The sequence below is a fragment of the Bos mutus genome, chromosome 24 (genome assembly GCF_027580195.1).
Source record: "Bos mutus isolate GX-2022 chromosome 24, NWIPB_WYAK_1.1, whole genome shotgun sequence".
Lineage (NCBI taxonomy): Eukaryota > Metazoa > Chordata > Mammalia > Artiodactyla > Bovidae > Bos > Bos mutus.
This window is the reverse complement of record NC_091640.1, coordinates 32,684,209-32,707,686: the sequence shown is the minus strand read 5'-3', so window position 1 is coordinate 32,707,686 and position 23,478 is coordinate 32,684,209. Positions and strand designations below refer to the sequence as shown.

The following is a 23,478-nucleotide window of genomic DNA, read 5'->3' as shown; positions in this document are numbered from 1 at the left end:
CTAATTTTAGTCCAGAACAAGAAGCAAATGTAGCAATAGCAACACTAGGCACTTGATTAGCTTCTTTCGTTTCTCTCATGGACAGTGGCTGATGTGTAAGTAGGGAGCGGGCAAGGATGGGGGAAGCCGGGCTGCTCAGCTCTTGATTGAAGTGTGTCTGTTTCTGAAAGGTGGAGCTCTTGCGTTCCATCACTGATTCATCTTTGTTGGTTGCCCACTGTGTGTAAGGCAACACGATGAGGGGGACAAGGCAGAAAATAGCATTCTGAGAGGACCCTGATTACACAATCCAGATTATAATACTGCGAGATGGGAGTCTGTCATGACAGGTTAGGGGAGAGCCGTGGAGTGGAAAACTGACCTCTGACCTGGCTGGTGCAGAGTTGGGAGGATGGAGCCTGCCCTGCGTGCTCGGGAGGTGTGTTAGAGCTGGTTCTTGGCTGTGAGCGCTGGTGTGGGATTCTTCACCCATCACTCAGGTCAGGTCAGGTCAGTGGCTCAGTCGTGTCCGACTCTTCAACCCTATGAATCGCAGCACGCCAGGCCTCCCTGTCCATTACTAACTCCCAGAGTTCACTCAGACTCACGTTCATCGAGTCAGTGATGCATTCCAGCTATCTCATCCTCTGTCGTCCCCTTCTCCTCCTGCCCCCAATCCCTCCCAGCATCAGAGTCTTTTCCAATGAGTCAACTCTTCGCATGAGGTGGCCAAAGTACTGGAGTTTCAGCTTTAGCATCATTGCCTCCAAAGAAATCCCAGGGCTGATCTCCTTCAGAATGGACTGGTTGGATCTCCTCGAAGTCCAAGGGACTCCCAAGTGTCTTCTCCAGCACCACAGTTCAAAAGCATCAATTCTTCAGCACTCAGCTTTTTTCACAGTCCAATTCTCACATCCATACATGACCACTGGGAAAACCATAGCCTTGACTAGATGGACCTTTGTTGGCAAAGTAATGTCTCTGCTTTTGAATATGCTGTCTAGGTTGGTCATAACTTTTCTTCCAAGGAGTAAGCGTCTTTTAATTTCACAGCTGCAGTCACCATCTGCAGTGATTTTGGAGCCAAAAAAAAATAAAGTGTGACACTGTTTCCACTGTTTCCCCATCTATTTCCCATGAAGTGATGGGACCAGATGCCATGATCTTCGTTTTCCGAATGTTGAGTTTTAAGCCAACTTTTTCACTTTCTTCTTTCACCTTCATCAAGAGGGTTTTGAGTTCCTCTTCACTTTCTGCCATAAGGGTGGTGTCATCTGCATATCTGAGGTTATTGAGATTTCTCCCGGCAATCTTGATTCCAGCTTGTGCTTCTTCCAGCCCAGCATTTCTCATGATGTACTCAGCATATAAGTTAAATAAGCCTTGACGTACTCCTTTTCCTATTTGGAACCAGTCTGTTGTTCCATGTCCAGTTCTAACTGATGCTAAGTCACTTCAGTCATGTCCGACTCTGTGCGACCCCATAGACAGCAGCCCAACAGGCTCCACCGTCCCTGGGATTCTCCAGGCAAGAACACTGGAGTGGGTTGCCATTTCCTTCTCCAATGCGTGAAAGTGAAGTCTCTCAGTCATGTCCGACCCTCAGCGACCCCATGGACTGCAGCCTTCCAGGCTCCTCCATCCATGGGATTTTCCAAGCAAGAGTACTGGAGTGGGTTGCCATTTTATCCATCTAAATGGGCACACTTTTCCTCCCATACACACAGAAGTCACTCAGTCATGTCCGACTCTTTGTGACCCCATGGATTGTAGCCCACCAGGCTCCTCAGTCCATGGGATTTTCCAGGCATGAATACTGGAGTGGGTTGCCGTTTCCTTCCTACCCCCAAACACACACATGGTTACATAGGACATAGACTAAATTTCCTACAGGGGATTGTCTAAGTACATTTTTTGTGCCTTTGTTTATAGTAAGTATATATTATTTACATAATAACAAAAGCCAGGACCATTATTTTTAAGAAGGCTGTTACAATTTGCTTTCCTTTTTAGTGCCGTTTACAGAGCTTTGGATTTCTGTACTAGTTTGATCTGGCTGTATATGTATAAAATTGGGATAATGACTATATCTTACAGCAGGGTGGTGACTGGCTCCATGAGGCATTCTGAAAGTTCTTTGCATGGTATAAGTGAGTTTGGCTTGTTATAAAACCTTTTGATCTACTCTGAAAATAATATTTTATGTGTGCTAACTTTTGAGCATATTTTGCATTTTAAAAGCAAATATTAATGTCAAATGATATCACTTGTATGTGGAATCTAAAAAAGCAATACAAATGAGCTTATTTACAAAACAGAAATAGACTCACAGACATAGGAAAGAAATTTATGGTTACCAAAGAGGAAAATGAACAGGGTGGGGGGGAGTGGTGGATAAATTACAAATTTGGGATTAACATACATACTGCTATATATAAAATAGATAAACAACAAGGATCTACTATATAGCACAGGGAACTATATTCAGTGCCTTGTGATAACTTACAGTGGAAAAGAATCTGAAAATATATGTGGAACTGAACCACTTTGCTCTGTACCTGAAACATTGTAAATCGACTGTACTTCAGTTTTTAAAATATATGGAAATTAAAAAAATAATAATGTTAATAATCTTCCTTTGGCCACGTTTTTCCAGATATCAGATTGATTTACTAAAGCAACATCTATTATAATATGACCTTGTTCTCCTTGCTTTGAAGAGTCAGGTGAGGGGGAGGTTCTGTCCTGATAGATCTGTGAACTTCCGTGCCTTTTTAACTTTACTCTTGGGGTAATTAAATCGACTTGAAGACCTTAACAACTTACATTAAATAATTATTAGGAGTCTGCAGTGATCCTGGTATATCAAATGTTTTTAAAATTTTTACAAGAAAGTAATTTTAATTTTACTTTGTTTTCTTAACAGAAATCATAGCCCGTTAATGAGTTTTGGAGCCAGCTTTGTCAGTTTTTTGGTAAGTTGATGTGGGAAGAGGTTGTGGTGGGAAGGAAGCAAACACATAATGTCTGTCTTTTAATGGTTACTGGCTATATAGATACACTCTTGTGGAAAATCTTTTGCAGTTTAAAACTGGAATATAACTTTTGTCTATACACCAACACGTATGAGATCAGTTCAGTTCAGTCGCTTAGTTGTGTCCAACTCTTTGTGACCCCATGAATCGCAGCACTCCAGGCCTCCCTGTCCATCACCAACTCGAAGAGTTCACTCAAACTCACGCCCATCGAGTTGGTGATGCCATCCAGCCATCTCATCCTCTGTCGTCCCCTTCTCCTGCCCCCAATCCCTCCCAGCATCAGAGTCTTTTCCAATCAGTCAACCTTCATATGAGGTGGCCAAAGTACTGGAGTTTCAGCTTTAGCATCATTCCCTCCAAAGAACACCCAGGACTGATCTCGTTTAGAATAGACTGGTTGGATTTCCTTGCAGTCCAAGGCACTCTCAAGAGTCTTCTCCAACACCACAGTTCAAAAGCATCAATTCTTCGGCGCTCAGCCTTCTTCACAGTCCAACTCTCACATCCATACATGACTACTGGAAAAACCATAGCCTTGACTAGATGGACCTTTGTTGGCAAAGTAACGTCTCTGCTTTTGAATATGCTGTCTAGGTTGGTCATAACTTTTCTTCCAAGGAGTAAGCATCTTTTAGTTTCATGGCTGCAATCACCATCTGCAGTGATTTTGGAGCCGAAAAAAATAAAGTCTGCCACTGTTTCCACTGTTTCTATATCTATTTCCCATGAAGTGATGGGACCAGATGCCATGATCTTAGTTTTCTGAATGTTGAGCTTTAAGCAAAATTTTTCACTCTCTCTTTCACTTTCATCAAGAGGCTTTTTAGTTCCTCTTCACTTTCTGCCAAAAGGGTGGTGTCATCTGCATATCTGAGGTTACTGATATTTCTCCCGCCAATCTTGATTCCAGCTTGTGCTTCTTCCAGCCCAGCATTTTGCATGATGTACTCTGCATATAAGTTAAATAAGCAGGGTGACAATATACAGTCTTGACGTACTCCTTTCCCGATTTGGAACCAGTTATGTCCAGTTCCATGTCCAGTTCTATCCTTCCTTAATTTAAAAAATTAAATGCTTATATTTTCTAGAGATTTTCTAGAGTATTATATTTTTTCCAAGCAAAATCGTTTTTAAAATAAAAATGTAATTGAAAGATCGGAGGGCTTCCCTGGTGGCTCAGCTGGTAAAGAGTCCACCTGCAATGCAGGAGACCTGGGTTCAGTCCCTGAGTTGGGAAGATCCCCTGGAGAAGGGAACGGCTACCCACTCCAGTATTCTAGCCTGAAAAATCCCACGGATGGAGGAGCCTGTCAGGCTACAGTTCATGGGGTCACAAAGAGTCGTACAGGACTGAGACACTTTCCAAAAATTAAAAATGCATTAGAGTTGAAAAGAAAATAGTCAGACTTTGGATAATAAAAGTTTGAAAGTAAACTTTTATTAGGTTTATCAAAGGTTTATTATTATTTATCAAAAGTTTAAAACTATTGAATAAATGTGGACTGAAGACAAGTTAATTTAGCAGACTTAAAGTTTCTCAGTTTCTACTGTGGTTTTGAATGTTGTTAGTATTTAGGAATTGAGGTAATAGGTTGCAGTTAGGTTTTAAAGTAAATTGGGCAATGCAGAAAATTGACTGCTTTTATTTTTCAGAAATACTTATACAAACTACTTTCAAACATAATTTTAAGAAAAGTATCCTGTATATAGGAGAAGGCAATGGCACCGCACTCCAGTACTTTTGCCTGGAAAATCCCATGGACGGAGGAGCCTGGTAGGCTGCAGTCCATGGGATCGCTAGAGTCAGACACGACTGAGCGACTTCACTTTCACTTTTCACTTTCATGCACTGGAGAAGGAAATGGCAACCCACTCCAGTGTTCTTGCCTGGAGAATCCCAGGGATGGCAGAGCCTGGTGGGTTGCCATCTCTGGGGTCGCACAGAATCAGACACGACTGAAGCGACTTAGCAGCAGCAGCAGCAGCATCCTGTATATAACTGCAAAAAAAAAAAAAAAAATTGAGTAGAGACTGAGAGAGGTAAAATGGAGAAGGCATTTAGATTCCAGACAGAAAAAGCTCACCAAAGGGGCGTGTTGTCTGCAGCCTTGCAGCACCAGTGACAGGCACCAGACCAGCTTCTGGTGACATGAGTTTTCATTCGGGCTTCTTTATTCTTATTATCAGCTAATACAATAAATCTTTTTAACAATTCTTAAGGCCTACTGTTTGCAACATAGTTTCAGATCTTAAGGAAAGTGGTACTGGGTAGGGGTCATAAATGGTACCCACCCATGTAGCAAGGAAGGATGCTAGGGAGACATGACAGAAGGCTTGCTGGGTGGGAGGAGGTGGGTGGGGGAGGGAGCCTGTAGCAGGGAGGGAGGCTTGGGCAAAGGTGGCTAGTGTCTGGCTGGAATGGAAAAGTAGTCTAGAGTCATACAGAGAAGGCCTAGGATACCAGAGTGGGCAGGTTGCATGGGATGGAGGTGGAGAACTAGTCACAGTGAGTTCAAGTCCTTCCAAGAACCCGGTGTCCTGTCTCTGCCCCTGTAGCCCATTCATCTCAGAAATCTCAATTCTTCTGGGGGAAAGTAGCAGGTTTTCAGCAAAGAAGTGATCATTTCTATCCCAATGTGGCCTGAAAAAGTCTACCAGGATTGGGTGCTCGGAAACAAGCTGTCTGTGGGAATTTTTCACTGGGAACAATAAGAAATGAGTTCTTTATAAATGAATCCATTGGAATTGCTGTCCCTGAAAAGACCGATAGTTTTCAAAGAGTACCTGCTGGCTGATGTTTCATTAGCGTTTTGTGCTGTGCTTGATGGACCCAGGGATCCCATGCATGGGTAGAAAGTCTCTATTCTAGAAGCTGAATTATTAAGTGGGCCAATCAGAAATTGTATACAGTAATGTTTTTGTTACTGTGTTTAATAACAAAAACTTGTAGAACAGTAATTGCAAGGACGTGTTAAGCATGTATTTTTTCATGCCGGTGTAATGGAGATATGTTCTTGTTTCATATTGAGATTATATTTTTTTCAATGAATAGTGTATGTGGTAGCATTCTGATTCTTTTACTAGGAGTAAGTCATTTAGATGGCTTTCCCCCCTCCCTCCTAGTTTGGAGTTGTATTGTGATAAATTGGCCTAAATTTTCAGACACTTACGATTCATTCATTCTTTCCTTATTTCTTTCTTTGGAAGAATGCCATGATGACATTTGAGGAAGAAAAAATGCAGTTGGCGTGTGATGACTTAAAAACTACAGAAAAGCTGTGTGAAAGTGAAGAGGCTGGAGTAATTGAAACAATCAAGAATAAAATTAAGAAGAATGTAAGTACTATGTCTTTAGGTTATGAACTATGTGCCTCTTACTTAGAACATTCTTCATTTACTTGGTTTTTGGTGGTTAGAATATGACTGAAGCACTGAATGAGTCTTACAGCTTTTGATTATGTAAAGCATATTCCTTTTTTTTTTTAATGTGGACCATTTAAAAAGTCTTTATTGAATCTGCCACAACACTGCCTCGGCTTTATGCTTTGGTTTCTTGGCCCCAAGGCATGTGGGATCCTAGCTCTCCAACCAGGGATCGAACCCACAGCCCCTGCGTTGGAAGGTGAAGCCCCAACCACCGGACCACCAGGGAAGTTCCTAAAGCATGTTTCTTAAGTCAGTAGAATCCCCCTTAGCCATTAGAACTTTTCAGTGCATGTCCTCTTGGTATTTTAACATTATCTTCTTCCACAGTCGGCTGTGTGGCAAGGACGATTGTCATGAGGCTTTCATATATGTATTTCATATTTTGCACTTTGGCATAATTCAGGAATTTAGCTATTACCTCCTTTTCCCCAGGCCTTCCCGGTCTTGGGTAATAAAATAGTCACAATGACATCATAATCCACTCTTCTGATTTTTTTTTTTTCCTTTCAATTTTCAGTGCAAAAGCACTAGACTTTAGAGAGGTGTCCTCCTACCCCTGATGTTTCTGGAGCACCCAGGGGTCTCACACATGCCACATGGTTAGCTGACAAACCAGTCTGTTAGTTTCAGACAGCAAAAGCCGCTTGTCTTTTCTGCTCCTTTATGTTGCTCCAGGTGGCTTCACCTCTGCTCTGGCTTATGGGGTCTCCCATGAGGAAGCCGCAGATGGGCCCAGAGTACCATCCCCTGAGTCTGCAGAAGGGCCAGAGTTCTCGATTCCTGTCTCTCCAAACCCTGTATCAGTCAGTGACCAAGTCTCCTTGCCTGTCTCTTGAATACGTCCTGAGTTCATCTCCTTCCCTTGCCAGTTTCCTAGGCCGGCCACTGTCTCCACTTGCCTAAGACAACCCTCACTGGCGTTTCTGCCTCCAGTCTCGCTGTTCTCTGATTTGTTCTCCAAAGTGCAGTCACTGAGATGCAAATTACATGTTGCTGATTTCACTGTCCCCGCCCCCTCCCTGCGACCACTGCCATCACACTAAAACCCAGACTTCGTAACGTGACTGACTTGGCATTGACTTTTCCTCTCCATAGAATATGTGTATCCCTCTTGACCTGGTTCCTGTCTGTTCTTTAGTTCTTCCTCCATGTCATTTTCTCCAAAGACTCATATATTTAGTCCCCAGGTCCTGTTAGTGTGTCTCCTACAGGGTCCCATAGTTCCCTGTACTTCATCCTTCAGCGCATTTACTCCATTATATGGTCATCAGCGTGCCTTCATTAGACTGTAAACTTATTTACGTGTCTGTCCTCAGCATCTAGTACCATGCCCAGCACATAGTTAATAATCAACATTAATAATGGGTCCTTGCAATTTAAAAAGCATTATCACATGCAGAGTATCTCATTAGCCTTTCCAACAGCCCTGCAGAGTAGATGTTATTATAAGCAAAGAAAACAGAGGCATCAATAGATTGACGTTTTCTTGAGCAAACAAAGTAACAGGTGCTAGAAGTAGGACCGGGAATAACAGGGACCATGGGTGAATTCTGCTAATCTAGAAAAAAAAGAAGCCAGCTACTTTGTCACATATACTCTGCATACTTTTGTCATGTTTGCAAAAAGCCTCTCATTTCTGATATCATCATGAAAGCATGTGAAAACTATTTAACCTGTTCTGTTCAGGTTTACCTTATGTTAAGAAGGCACTGTTCTATTTCAGAGTGAATTTTCTTCATTTAGCATTCATAAAACCAAAATCTTACTACAAAATAGGGCTTTAGGTAGTCACCTTTAGAGGGTATTGACTAAAATTTCAAGTTCAGTTTGTGATTCATTCAAAGCTAATTGTTAATTGAGGGTGTTTCTCCTCAACTAACGTCATAATCAGGTTCCAACCCTCACATCTCAGATGAATGCACCAAAGGAATGAACTCTAATATGGGTCCTTCCTGAAGGCAGATGACTGTAAGGTGGCTTTTCACATTGTTTACCTGGGGTGGTGTTTTATACCTTTAGTAATTTTTTTTTTTTTGGATAAATAACTTTGTTGCTTTTCTTCCTGTTGTTCAGTTGCTAAGTCATGCACAACTCTTTGTGAGCCCGTGGACTGTAGCACGCCAGGCTCCTCCGTCTTCCGCTATCTCTGGGAGTTTACTCAAATTCGAGTCATTTGAGTTGGTGATGTTATCTAACCATCTCATCCTCTGCTGCACCTTTTTCTTGTTGCCTTCAACCTTTCCCAGCATTAGAGTCTTTTCCAGTCAGTTGGCTCTTTGCATTAGGTAGCTAAAGTATTGGAACCTCGGCTTCAGCCTCAGTCCTTCCAACGAACACCCAGGACTGATCTCCTTTAGGACGGACTGGTCGAATCTCCTTGCAGTCCAAGGGACTGTCAAGAGTCTTCTCCAACACCGAAGTTCAAAAGCATCAATTCTTAGGCACTAAGCCTTCGTTATGGTCCAGCTTTCACATCTGTATATGACTCCTGGAAAAACCATAGCTTTGGCTAGAGGGACCTTTTGTCAGCAAAGTGATGTCTCTGCTTGTTAATAAACTGTCTAGGTTTTTAACTTATACAACTTATATAATGTAATAAATTTTTAACTTACATTGTTTTGAAAAAGGTAAAACTCTAAAGTTTTGTGTGGGCTTTCATATTTCCAATGAAGTGTTTCTATTATTGAGAATATTTGTCTTTGAGTTACAAGGCTCTTTGAGTTACAGCATTGTGTTCATAACAAAATAAAGCTAGACTTAATGGAGGAAGCTAGAAGTCCCAGGCTCAGGGTGTAGTGTAAATTTGGTCTTGGATTTTAGTGACTACTGTTCTATACTTCCTATGTGAAGTTATTCTGCCCAGTAAAATAATAGTTTTTTGGAAAGAGTGTTGTTGTTCTCAGGTGTGATTTATCCGTGTGTACTTTCTTCCCACCAAACAGGTTGATGTCCGAAAATCTACCCCCTCTATGGTTGATCGGCTTCAGAGGCAGATAATCATAGCTGACTGTCAAGTTTACCTGGCTGTGCTCTCGTTTGTAAAGCAAGAGTTGTCAGGTATGCTAAAGCATTGTTTTTAACAGTTTTTGATATTTAGTGGACACAATTGGTAATACCCCACACTTTTTTTTTTTTTTAGAACACCTTGTATTTCAGTCTTTGAAAACATGTGGCACCTGTTTGGGGCATGATTTTGATTTATTGAGAAATTGATACCATGAGTGCTTAATGTGTATTTAGTGGAATAGTTTTAGTTCCAAAATCTTTTTCATCCTCTTGTCTGCAGATAGTCTGTCATACTTAGAGATATTACCTGTGCCTTAGATAGAGTAATAAATTGATAGGTTTTTTTGGTGTGTGGGTGGGAATCAAGCTGCGATAATTGCCATTTAAAGTGAAATATAACCAGTTTGTTTCTCAGAAAATTGTTATTGAAAGCCTGAGTGTGTGCTAAAGATTTCCTAACATACCTGAATGACTAACATTGTAACAGCCCTTACTGAGGAGTATAAACTGATTCTTGTTTAGTTTGCCCAAGACAAATTTTGTACAAGGATTTTGTAGCTTTGATACCTTGAGTGGTGTAGATTGGAGTGGAGACTCTCAAGAGTTCACTGGAAGATTAACTTTGATACTACTTCTTCCTCTTATGTGGTTTTATATCTGTGCTGCTGATGGCAGATATCTGCCCCTTTGGTAGCTAGGGTCTACTTGAAAAAAATGAGTGTTCAATAAGGAAATCAACTATAAATCACAATGAGAAAAGCATTTTCTTCCAACTGAAGTGAAGAAGGGTTTGTTGCTGCTAAGTCATGACATGCACTTTTCTTGATCTGGACTACTGACAGCCAATTTCCTTTTCTTTCTTCTCTGTCTCCATCTCATGCTTGAAGATGATTTGTTTCTCTTTGGCTCAAGTAAAAAGTAGGATTTAACTTTTATTGTGACCTCCTAAATGTGGACTTTCTAGACCTTTGTGGGCTTAAAAAAATATTCAGAACCTAAAAGTTGACAGCTCTTTTATTCAGTAGGAATTTTTAGGCCTTCAAGCCGAGGAGACAGTGTCTCAAGTAATTCTGAGAAAACTGCTCCAAGGAGTTGAAGGAGGAGCCAGGTTATACAGAAGTTTTGCAACAAAGAGCAGGTAGTCTGAACATCAAAAAATGATTGTTGATTAAAGGAAACCAGATAACCCAACTTAAGGGATTTAACGCTTTTCTATATATGAGAAGATGCAAGGGTCTAGGCTCACTGAAATCATTCTGTTGATGTGCACCTCGGCTGTCTGGGGCCAGTATCCTGTTTTCACCTCCTGAGCTTCCTCAGGGCTCACTGTAGTGAGTGGCTGCCGTCTGATGACTGCTAGAGGGCAGGTATTCTTTTCTTCCTGAGTTTCCTCAGGACTCACCAGCTTACCATTTGTGGTAGGGAGGCTGGGGAGGGGGACAGGCTCTTCCATGCCACCCGAGGAAGGAATCTGCACTGTTACTTGGAGATGATGCTGCAGAACAGCCAAGTGTCTGAAGTACAAGTGTAATAGGGTTTAGCCAAGAGCACTCCAGTGGTGTCATAGAGACTGCCAGTGGTAGTTCAGGAATGCGGTAGAGGATTTGACACTACACGTGGGATAAGTTGGATTCAGATGATGCTTGCATTTATTCGTTCAGCTGATAATAGATGCTAATTGGAAAAGACCCTGATACTGGGAAAGAATGAAGGCAAAAGGAGAAGGGGTCAGCAGAGGATGAGATGTTTACATAGCATCACTGATTCAATGGACATGAGTTTGAGTAAAGTCCAAGAGATAGTGAAGGACAGGGAAGCTTGGGGTGCTGCAGTCAATGGGGTCGCAGAGACAGACACGACTGAGCAACTGAAAAACAGCAAAGATGCTACACCCTCACTACTGCGTGATTGACTCTATTTAATGAACAAAATAATACATGGTTCTTGCCATCCAGCTAGTAAAGTGAAAGTGTTAGTCACTCAGTCGTGTCTGACTCTGTGCGACCCCATGGACAATAGTCACTAGGCTCCTCTGTCCATGGAATTCTCCAGGCAAGAATATTGGAGTGGGTAGCCATTCCCTTCTCTAGGGATCTTCCTGACCCAGGGATTGAACCAGGGTCTCCTGCATTGCAGGCAAATTCTGTACCATCTGAGCTACCCAGGGAGCCCCAAAACAGGCCTCAAATAAGGAATTTAAGCCATGTGAAGAAAAACAAGTTGTCATGGTAGATAATAGTTTGTATTGTTTTTTTTTCAAGTCATTCTTCAATATCTTTATTATTAGTGTAGGAAAACTATTTCGAATGCTTATTTTTTTCATGTTTTTCTCCCCTTATCTTTATAGCATATATAAAAGGTGGGTGGATCCTTAGGAAAGCCTGGAAGATTTACAATAAATGCTATCTGGACATCAACGCCCTTCAGGAGCTGTATCAGAAGAAGCTAAGAGAGGAACGTTTGACTTCTGACGCTGCAAATGATAACCACATTGTGGCTGAAGGGGTGTCTGAGGAGTCTCTGAACAGACTGAAAGGTGCTGTGAGCTTTGGATACGGCCTTTTTCACCTTTGCATATCCATGGTGCCCCCAAACCTGCTCAAAATCATCAACCTGCTGGGTTTTCCTGGAGACCGCCTGCAGGGGCTTTCTTCACTGATGTATGCAAGCGAAAGTAAGGACATGAAGGCCCCTTTAGCTACGTGAGTAGCTATATTGCAATGCTTTGGTAGATAATGTAGTTGAAAGTACGTAAGCGACAATCAAAACCTTTATAGGAAACTGCAGGTAAAATCAATGCTTGGTTGGTTGACCATTGCCATGCCTTTTATGTTTCAATGGATGCCAAGGACCGTGTTTTGGTGATGTTTAGGAGTTAACGTTGGGAAACAGGGAGAAGGAAATGGCAGCCCACTCCACTATTCTTGCCTGGAGAATTCCATGGACAGAGGAGCCTGGCGGGCTACAGTCCATGGGGTCGCAAAGAGTCAGACACGAGTGAGTGACTAACTTTCTTTTGAAGAACAGAGCACTGTTCTTAAGTCTCATGAGTCCTGTATTTGATTTTTATTTACTCATTTTTTAATTTTTGTGGAAAGTCCCTCTTCTTCACCATTTTCTTTAAAAAAAAATTTTTTTTTTTGATGAGTCTTGTATTTTAAACAGGCAAAATAATCATGATTTATAAGCATTTAAAAGCAGTAACCCTGACCAGTCACTGAGATTCATAATCCTGATTTTGGACTTCAGAGGATATAAATTTCATAAGGCTGTTCTGTGATTCTGAAATCTCTCTTCTTATATCCTCATGTTGGATAATTTTTCTTGATGACTCTAGTTGGTCCGTTGGTCTCTTACTGTGGCCTGGACAGCCTGTGCTGTTCAACTAAATTGAGTTATATTATATTGTTCAGACTTAAATGATAATTACTTAAACAGAAAAATGTGAAGAAGCTGATATAACCATCCAGAGCAAGGATTTATCCATTTCATCATCAATTAAAAATGGTGCGATTTTTTTTTTCCCCCCCAAATCTGGTAAATGTCACTGACTCTATGGACATGAGTTTGAGTAAGCTTCGGGAGTTGGTGATGGACAGGGAAGCCTGGTGTGCTGCAGTCCATGGGGTCACAGAGAGTTGGACATGACTGCGTGACTGAACTGAACTAAAATATCTACTACTATTTGCAATTTGAGTAATTTTATGAAATACTGTTTGTGCTTTGATATTGCACCACTTATCATAATTTTTCCAAAAGATGTTGATATCACAGAGAACCTTAGTGAGCTGGGTTTCTGCTTATGTCAGTATTGAGGAATTTGGATGTTAACTCCTAATTGTTTGGTAGTGACTATAGAAAGGTCATTAATTTTTCATTGTAAAAATATTCATGCCTTCCCAAACTCATTATATTATACTAACAGTGGTCCTTCGTTAATTTGACTTAGCAGGTTTATAACTTGTGATAATGTCTTTTTTTAATAACATTTTCTGAGAAAGGAATGAATTGAATTAAAAATAATGTAAATTAGTCTGATCTCCAGAAAAGGATCAAATTTATGCACATTGGAAGCATATATTTACATAAAAATATTTGTTGTGTTGGTTACACGGTTTTTGTCTTTTAAAGCCGATCCCAGTGACTCTATTTTGTTTACCTAGTTTAACATGGCCTTTTTCTTGAAAGGGACGAGTTTGAAGTGAGAGAATTTTAAGTAACTTATTTGTGTGGTTTTCAAAAGCTAGAGAAAGGGCCTTTCTTCTGTTCCTGTCACTTATTTTTACTTAATTTTGTGTAATTTTGCTTATGGTCCCTGTATTTAAATTCAGGGCGTGAGGCTTACTTACAGTCTAACTTTTGTGAACACAAGAGAGAACAAATGCTTTCCTTTTGTAAAAAGTAACGTGGAAAGTAATTATAAGGGGACAGTAAATTCATGATGACCAGTCACCATTTCTAATTTATGCATTGATGAGTACGGAGTAGGATTCAGAGATTTACGTTAATGATGCCTTCAGCAATCCATCTAGAAGCCTCAGAAGAACTGCATTCTTCTGGCACCTTTTTCTCTCCCCTGGTGGGAGTATGCTGATTTATACATTGTGCTCAAAAGTGGTGGTTTTCCAAATATGAATCAAAATAACACGGGGAAAGATACAGATTTTTACTCACTCAGGGACTGCCTAGCGAGTTTTCTGGAAGGAGTGTGTATGGGAGGAGCACAGGCTGATTATTTTCAAGATTGGAAACACTGTCAGCAAAGTCCGCCTCTCTCACGGGTTCTGTCCCTCCTCTTCAGATTAGCGCTGCTCTGGTATCATACCGTGGTCCGCCCATTTTTTGCCTTGGATGGAAGTGATAACAAAGCCGGCCTGGATGAAGCGAAGGAAATTCTCCTCAAAAAAGAAGCTGCTTATCCAAACTCTTCCCTCTTTATGTTTTTCAAGGGACGCATACAACGACTAGAGGTACTGTGCCTTCTCCAGCTTTTTTTAAAAATAAAGCCTCTGTTGCTTGAATCTGTAATTCTCATTTGGAAGGGGCTAGCTCATAAGGAGCCCGAATGTCACAGGGCTGACATTCTGTGCCTTGCATTCGTCATTGCTGTGGGAGCCTCTTCAAGGAACCCGGAGTGTTTATTCAGTTACCTTCTGTTCACAGCTATGGGTGAAGCAGGGTCGGGGTCCCTCAGAGGTGAGACAAGATGCTGTGCCCTGAGTTGAAGACACGGGAGCCCTTGCGAATGTCTTAGTTAAAATACGAGGTTGGCTAAAACATTTGTTCGGGTTTTCCCAGAAGATGTAATGTGAAAAACCCGAACAAGCTTTTTGACCAACCCAATATGATTTTTTTCCTTCTCTGGAGTTACCGATAATCTATTTCCAAATGTTCGTCCCGGCTGACAGTTGATTCATGCTCATGTTATTGCCTGAAATGTCAAGGACAGCAAAGACTCTGAAACAGTAGTAGCCCGTATTACTTTTTCATGCTCTTCATGTGGCTAGGTCCCATGCCAGGGGCTTTCACACACACCATCCCATTTAATCCTCAGAACAAGCCCACGACGGAGAGAATGATCCCCCGCATTTTACAGGGAAGGTCAACAGGGGTCTGAACAGGCTTCACGTGACCTCGGAGCTCACCCAGCGAGCAAGGCTAGGCTATCTCATTCCAGAAACACAACCTACCCTTGCTTTTGAGGGGTTCTGCTTCTCTCTGCACCTTTTTTTTTTTTTTTTTTTTGTGCTTCCTAGGTGGCTCAGTGATAAAGAATCTGCCTGCTAATGCAGGAGATGTAAGAGACACAGGTTCAGTCTCTGGGTTGGGAAGATCCGCTGGAGAAGGAAATGGCAACCCACTGGAGAACATGGGCAGAGGAGCCTGGCGGGCTACAGTTCATGGGGTTGCAAAGAGTCAGACATAACTGAGTATGTCTGAATACAATTAGTATGTGGACCTAATTGTACAGAATACTCTACAGGAAGAACTATACCATCTCAGTGCCTGCCTACCAATACCTGCACCTCTTTTTTTAATGTCAGCTTGCTTGAGGGCACAGGGATCTGAAGAAAAATGAAAATCTTTTTTAAGAATGAATTTATTTTTAACTGAAGGATAATTGCTGTACAGTGCTGTGTTGGTCTCTGCCATACAACAACGTGAATCAGCCATAGGTATCCACATGTTTCCTCCCTCCTGAACCTCCCTCCCACCTCCCACCACATCCCAGCCCTCTAGGTCATCACAGAGCACCAAGCTGAACTCCTTGTGTCATATACCAGCTTCCCACTAGCTCTCTGTTTTACATACGGTAATGTATGTATTTCAGTGCCAGTCTCTCAAAGTCTCTCTCTGCCGCACTGCATCCATAAGTCTGCTCTCTATGTCCGAGTCTCTATTCCTGCCCTGCAAATAGGTTCATCGGTATCATTTTTCTGGATTCCATATATATGTAATTGATATGATATTTGCTTGTCTGATTTCACTTGGTGTAACATCCACCTCACTAGAACTGACTCACATGAATTCCTTTTTATGACTGAGTACTATTCCATTGTATTTATGTATCACAACTTCTTTATCCATTCATCTGTCAGTGGACACCTAGGTTGCTTCCATGTCCTGGCTATTGTAAATAGTGCTGCAGTGAACATTGGGGTACATGTATCTTCTTTAATTATGGTAAAATGAAAATCTTTATAAGAACTGAATCACGCAAGTGAAAGAAGGTGACTGTTAACACAGTGTTCCACCCACATGTTCCACCCACATGCTCACTAGCAGCTCACTAGTGCATCCGTATGAGGTGTAATAACCTTTACCCTCAGTTAACCAAGTGTCCACAACATAATCCATGCTAGAAGTCAGCCCCCTTCCCCCCAAAAAAATCCCGCACATGATGGGAATATGGTTGCCTAGGAGTGTTTTCATAAGCACAGGGAGTGATTCTTTCACTAATTTCTTGTTGGCAGTGGAGTGTATGTTACTTCCCCAATAATATCTCTCCTCCATGAAGTGTCTTCTTAAATCCAAGGACACCTTACGTTTATATATGGAATCATATTCTAAAGATTATACTAATAATTTACAACTGAAACAACACTGAAAGCTCCCCAGGATAAGACTCATGTAAACCCATGTCCAAGTCATTTTTCTTCTCATTACTTTGACACCATTTTTGTTTCAAGTCAGGCTCATGAGCCTTCAGTGACAATTCTCTTCTTTTGCTTTCTTAAAAATGTACTTTTGATCAGCCTCCTGTGTGATCCAGTCTGCTGTTAGTGAATTGTTCTTTCAAGCTCAGGGTTAGGGCCCTATAAGTGGGGAAGGATGTCCAGGCTATTCAAGTTCCCATACTCCCTTGGGTTTGTGCAGGGGGAAATAAGCCTGTAGAAGGAAATTTTTAATTGATTCAGCCTTCTTACTTCAGTGGCCATTTCTGAAATGAAGAAAGCTGGGTACAGGGTAAATGCTTTCTTGGGTGCATGATGCCTTTCCTTTAAGAAATTGACATGGACCTTCTCAATAACTCTGAACATGACAATACTAGGTTTAGTGTTCAAAGGACACTTGCCCAGTGTGGGTGAGAGCCTGCAGTTGTGTGCACCACGGCAACGAGGCCAGGCGTTAGGCATGTCTAGATCTCTCTTGGTCAGTGGATGCCCTTCCTTCTCTCCCTTGATCAATGAGTGCTCTAAACTGGGTTTTGAAACTGCTAAATAGAAATGCAAAAGTCAGGATTTATGTTTCATTACACTTTCTGTAAGACTCTGATGCTGGGAAGGATTGAAGGCGGGAGGAGAAGGGGACGACAGAGGATGAGATGGTTGGATGGTATCACGGACTCAATGGACATGATTTTGATTTTGAGTAAGCTCCAGGAGTTGGTGATGGACAGGGAGGCCTGGCGTGCTGCAGTCCATGGGGTCACAAAGAGTTGAACACGACTGAGCGACTGAACTGACTCTTCCCATTTTCATTAATTTCTCAGCTGGCGCTCTGGGACAACCCAGAGGGATAGGGTGGGGAGGGAGGTGGGAGGGGGGTTTAGGATGGTGGGACACATGTACACCCCTGGCTGACACATGTTAATGTACGGCAAAACCCACCACAATATTGTAATTAGCCTCCAATTAAAATAAATAAGTTAATTTAAAAAAACAATGCTTATCTTGTAGTGAAAACTAGTAACTTTTTTTATATTAAAAAAACCTTTTATTTTAGAAAACAGTTATTTATATTTATTTGGCTTCCTTAGGTCTTAGTTGTGGCACATAGGAAGCAGGATCTTCGTTGAGTCATGTGGCTTCGTCTTTCATTGCAGCTCATGGGCTCCAGAGCACGTGGGTTCAGTAGTTGTATGCGTCAGCTTAGTTGCTCCCTGGCATGTGGGATTTTAGTTCCCTGACCAGGGATTGAACCCACATCCTGTCTATTGCAAGGTGGGTTCCTAACCACTGGACCACCAAGGAAATCCCTAATAACTTCTTTTCCCCTAAAAAACTCAATTTAGCGTGATTTTCAGTTCAATTCAGTTCAGTTGCTCAGTCGTGTCCTACTCTTTGTGACCCCATGAATCACAGCACGCCAGGCCTCCCTGTCCATCACCAACTCCTGGAGTTCACTCAAACTCATGTCCATCGAGTCAGTGATGCCATCCAACCATCTCATCCTCTGTCGTGCCCTTCTCCTCCTGCCCCCAAACCCTCCTAGCATCAGGGTCTTTTCCAATGAGTCAACTCTTCACATGAGGTGGCCAAAGTATTGGAGTTTCAGCTTTAGCATCAGTTCCTCCAATGAACACCCAGGACTGATCTCCTTTAGGATGGACTGGTTGGATCTCCTTGCAGTCCAAGGGACTCTCAAGAGTCTTCTCCAACATCACAGTTCAAAAGCATCAATTCTTCAGCGCTCAGGTTTCTTCACAGTCCAACTCTCACATCCACATATGACCACTGGAAAAACCATAGCCTTGACTAGATGGACTTTTGTTGGCAAAGTAATATCTCTGCTTTTCAATATGCTATCTAGGTTGGTCACAACTTTCTTTCCAAGGAGTATGCGTCTTTTAATTTCATGGCTGCAATCACCATCTGCAGTGATTTTGGACCCCCCAAAATAAAGTCTAACACTGTTTCCACTGTTTCCCCATCTATCTGACATGAAGTGACGGGACCAGATTTGTTTTCTGAATGTTGAGCATTAAAGCCAACTTTTTCACTCTCCACTTTCACTTTCATCAAGAGGCTTTTTAGTTCCTCTTCACTTTCTGCCAGAAGGGTGGTGTCATCTGCATATCTGAGGTTATTGAGATTTCTCCCGGCAGTCTTGATTCCAACTTGTGTTTCTTCCAGTCCAGCGTTTCTCATAATGTACTCTGCATAGAAGTTAAATAAGCAGGGTGACAATATAAAGCCTTGATGTACTCCTTTTCCTATTTGGAACCAGTCTGTTGTTCCATGTCCAGTTCTAACTGTTGCTTCCTGACCTGCATATAGGTTTCTCAAGAGGCAGGTCAGGTGGTCTGGTATTCCCATCTCTTTCAGAATTTTCCACAGTTTATTGTGAATCCACACAGTCAAAGGCTTTGGCATGGTCAATAAAGCAGAAATAGATGTTTTTCTGGAACTCTCTTGCTTTTTCCATGATCCAGCAGATGTTGGCAATTTGATCTCTGGTTCCTCTGCCTTTTCTAAAACCAGCTTGAACATCTGGATGGGAGAGTCATGGTGGAGAGATCTGACAGAATGTGGTCCCCTGGAGAAGGGAATGGCAAATCACTTTAGTTTTCTTGCCTTGAGAACCCCATGAACAGTATGAAAAGGCAAAAATGATAAGATACTGAAAGGGGAACTCCCCGGGTTGGTAGGTGCCCAGTATACTACAGGAGATCAGTGGAGAAATAACTCCAGAAAGAATGAAGGGATGGAGCCAAAGCAAACACAATACCCAGTTGTGGATGTGACTGGTGATAGAAGCAAGGTCCAATGCTGTAAAGAGCAATATTGCATAGGAACCTGGAATGTTAGGTCCATGAATCAAGGCAAATTGGAAGTGGTCAAACAGGAGATGGCAAGAGTGAATGTCGACATTCTAGGAATCAGTGAACTAAAATGGACTGGAATGGGTGAATTTAACTCAGATGACCATTATATCAACTACTGTAGGCAGGAATCCCTTAGAAGAAATGGAGTAGCCATCATAGTCAACAAGAGAGTCCAAAATGCAGTACTTGGATGCAATCTCAAAAACGACAGAATGATCTCTGTTCATTTCCAGTCAAACCATTCAATATCACGGTAATCCAAGCCTATGCCCCAACCAGTAATGCTGAAAAAGCTGAAGTTGAACAGTTCTATGAAGACCTACAAGACCTTTTAGAACTAACACCCAAAAAAGATGTCCTTTTCATTATAGGGGACTGGAATGCCAAAGTAGGAAGTCAAGAAACACCTGGAGTAACAGGCAAATTTGGCCTTGGACTACGGAATGAAGCAGGGTAAAGGCTAGTAGAGTTTTGCGAAGAGAACACACTGCTCATAGCGAACACCGTCTTCCAACAACACAAGAGAAGACTCTACACATTGACATCACCAGATGGTCAACACCAAAATCAGATTGATTATATTCTTTGCAGCCAAAGATGGAGAAACTCTAAACAGTTGGCAAAAACAAGACCGGAAGCTGACTGTGGCTCAGATCATGAACTCCTTATTTACAAATTTAGACTTAAATTGAAGAAAGTGGGCAAAACCACTAGACCATTCAGGTATGACCTAAATCAAATCCCTTATGATTATACAGTGAAAGTGAGAAATAGATTTAAGGGACTAGATCTGATAGAGTGCCTGATGAACTATGGACAGAGGTTCATGACATTGTACAGGAGACAGGGATCAAGAGCATTCCCATGGAAAAGAAATGCAAAAAAGCAGAATGGCTGTCTGAGGAGGGCTTACAAATAGCATGATTTTACCTTGTCCACAAATCATCTTTGGTAGGGACTGAGTGAAAACTAACTTTGAGTGCTCACTCATTGTCATTGGGTTGGTTCTAGAAATGAGGAAGGCACAGCATCATCAAAGGATGATGATTTGGGAAGGCACACAGTCACCATGATAGCCCTCAGTCTCTTTCACAGTAGGTCATTGGGATCTGAGTACCGGTGGTAGACTTTAGAGCTGCTTTGTCATGGAGCAGTTTGCTTATCCAGCTGATACTTGGTTTTAAGGAAAAAACACTGAAAGGTCCGTTTCTGCTCTTGATTGGTGAGCTGAAGCCTGAGGGTCAAGTGAAATGTGATTGTTTCTGTTTGGCTCTTCCTGAAGGCTTACAGGATAAGCGAATTTTAAGGCTAACTTGAGATATTATTGGCATTATCTTCATGGCATCCAGACACTGGTGTTTCATTAATCTTCCCAAATGGTCATGTAGCTAGGTATCAGATGGTGGCATCCTTCATTTACTGATGAATTGCTCAGAGAGGATGTGACATAGCTCTTCTCAGACGCTTATTGCAAGGCCTTTAAGCTCCCAAGTCAGTTTATGAAAACTCATAGCGTTCAGTTGACGAATTTGCTTGCAGAAAATCTTTTTTTCTTTTCAGTGCGCATTTAGGTTAGAGATAGGGCCTCTTGAGATCTTTTTTTTTTTTTTTAGGCTTTTTTTTTTTTAATTGGAAGATAGTTGCTTTACAATGTTGTGTTGGTTTCTGCCATACAACAACATGAATCAGCCACAGGTACACGTATGTCTCCTCCCTCTGGAACCTCCCTCCCACCCCATACCCTTGCGGTCTTTTTATCCACGAGCTCCTAGGGAACATGGTCTGGGGGCTCCTAATTTTGGCAAGTGGATCATGTGACCTGGACTTCGCTTCTTTGGTGACTCAGAACTTCCCGTTGTTTGAACAGCTGCTTCTGTGCCAGCTTGCTTTTGTCCAGGATGACCGACTCAACCCCAGCTGATAAGTGTTCATTTTCCTTTATGATTTTTGCAAATCAAGTGCAGGTACCTACTCTCTAAGTTTCGTGAACAACCTTTGACATAGTTTGCCCTTCATTGTTTGGGACAGTTTGAAATCCATGGGGAGGGTGATCTTGAGCACATCCACCCCATCCCACCACTCGCATAGCCCTTGTGGCCGTGTCTTCATTATTCCATGTTGTCATGGTCTAACTCGTCACAGCAGTGAAGTTCCGCACCATCAGTGGTTCGTGGGGTCCTTATGCATCTTCAGGACGCCAAGCTCCTCTGCTCTTTAGGAGTCTGGGCCAGGTTGCAAGAAGAGTTTTCTTTCTTTGCCACCTTGGCTTCTCCCCACTGCGTGTCTACAGTACCCCCACCTCCAGCCTCCTCCACCCTCTTGTCTTATCCTCCTTACCTGTCCTGTCTCTAGGCTTCTTCCATGTGACTTAGCATGTAGCCATGAAGAATATATGGGTTCACACAGTACTTGGCGTGTGATAAACATTATTCAGGTAGTGGAGTGATGGTTGTTGTTATTGAGTGTTTAAGCCTGGGAAGTCATGTTACCAAATTTGCTCTCTTTTTAGGAGAAAGAACTCGCTTTGGTATTGAGAGCTATCAATTGAGCTAGGCCTGGGATGGGCAAAATGAGTGTGGAAGACTTAGAGCTACTGCACAGTACCCGCATTTACTTTTCCCTGAATTTCCATAATGCACACAGCTGTTAGGAAGTGGACCCAGGGGTTATATAGCAATCTCCATTTTAAAATATGAGCTAATGGTTATAATTTTGAATTTTATATATTTTTCATCCCCTTAAACTTATGTTAGTGATAAGTCCATTACCATCCAAGTGATTAATAAATATTTTTCTTGGTTATTTAAAATTATTAGGAACAAGTCTACATTTCAGTAAACTTCCTATTTCTCTCTAGTCCTTTTTTTTTTTTTAAACAATATGGATTGGCACAATTCCCCTCTCCTCCCTTTTAATAATCTACTTAGTATGTAATATACAGATACATGTATTTGGTTTTATGTATATATACACACCTTACATGGTGTGACTACTTAGTTATGAGACTTATTTTTTAATATTAGTCTTTCTCTCATTGCTCAAATATTTGAATGAATGACAGTTGATGGACATGTTCTAAAGAAGTTACTTAATGCAGTTTGGGAACATTTGTGAAACTGTCTTCCAAGCTTGCACCCATACTTTCTGTGTCCTGCATGCTGGCATGGAAAAACCACAGGTTTTGTTCTTCAGGAGCAGAAATGGATCTCCCACGAAACTGGCGCTCAGTGTGTTTTTATCGAATGGACTGATGAGTCTGTTGGCAGGAAGTCCGTTGATCAGGGTGAGTGATGGTGTTTCTTTAAGGGAGGAAGCTGGTTGTCAAGGACTGTCACCTTTTCTTGGTGGCACCTCAGCCTGTTTCTACAGCCAACACAGAAGGTGATGATGCAGGAAGGTCTCAACATTTGGTGTCAGGGTACCAACTCAGATACTGAAGTCCTGATGGGCTGGCTAAAGAAGCATGACTCTAAAGAAAGAAATAAATTTACAGGAACTGAAAAAGTAAGTGGGTGTCCATGAGGTCTGTGCTTGTTGCTGGAGGGCTGAGCCTCTGCACTCCCCGAGCTCAGGCGGGTGAGGTCTGTGCTGTGACAGCCCCTGATGATCACAAAGATGACGGCCTTGCTCCATGAGAACCAAGGGGGAGTGTGCACAGAGCCTCAAGGCAACAGCCTGCTCGGGTTTGTCCTCCTCCTGCCAGCCCTTGCTTCTCACAAAGCTGTGTGATAGGATGTGGTTTCTTTTCCCCATGAGCAGTGCCCACAGGGACAGCTTTGATGGTTGCCCTTGACTTTGTCACCCTGGCGCTCCATCGCCTTACTTTCTGTTACCTCTCCGGTTCTGTCTGCGTGAAAGGCCTTTATGCTTCTGCCCCATCATTCCGTCTCTGGACCTTCCTCCCACTCATTATTTCAGGCTGTAGTTCTTTCTCTCTGTACTTCTACTGATGACAGTTAATTGTTTAACTGGTGCTCCCCA

General features: G+C 42.0%; 1 protein-coding gene across 1 annotated transcript in view; it reads left to right on the top strand.

Moving 5' to 3' along the window:
• TTC39C (tetratricopeptide repeat domain 39C) overlaps window positions 1-23,478 on the top strand; it is a 103,249-nt gene that overhangs the window by 42,460 nt on the left and 37,311 nt on the right. The window contains exons 2-6 of the mRNA XM_005898873.2: window positions 2,906-2,954; window positions 6,225-6,353; window positions 9,386-9,500; window positions 11,797-12,151; window positions 14,251-14,419. Coding sequence (XP_005898935.2) covers window positions 2,906-2,954; window positions 6,225-6,353; window positions 9,386-9,500; window positions 11,797-12,151; window positions 14,251-14,419 — 817 coding nt within the window. The remainder of the gene's footprint in view (window positions 1-2,905; window positions 2,955-6,224; window positions 6,354-9,385; window positions 9,501-11,796; window positions 12,152-14,250; window positions 14,420-23,478) is intronic.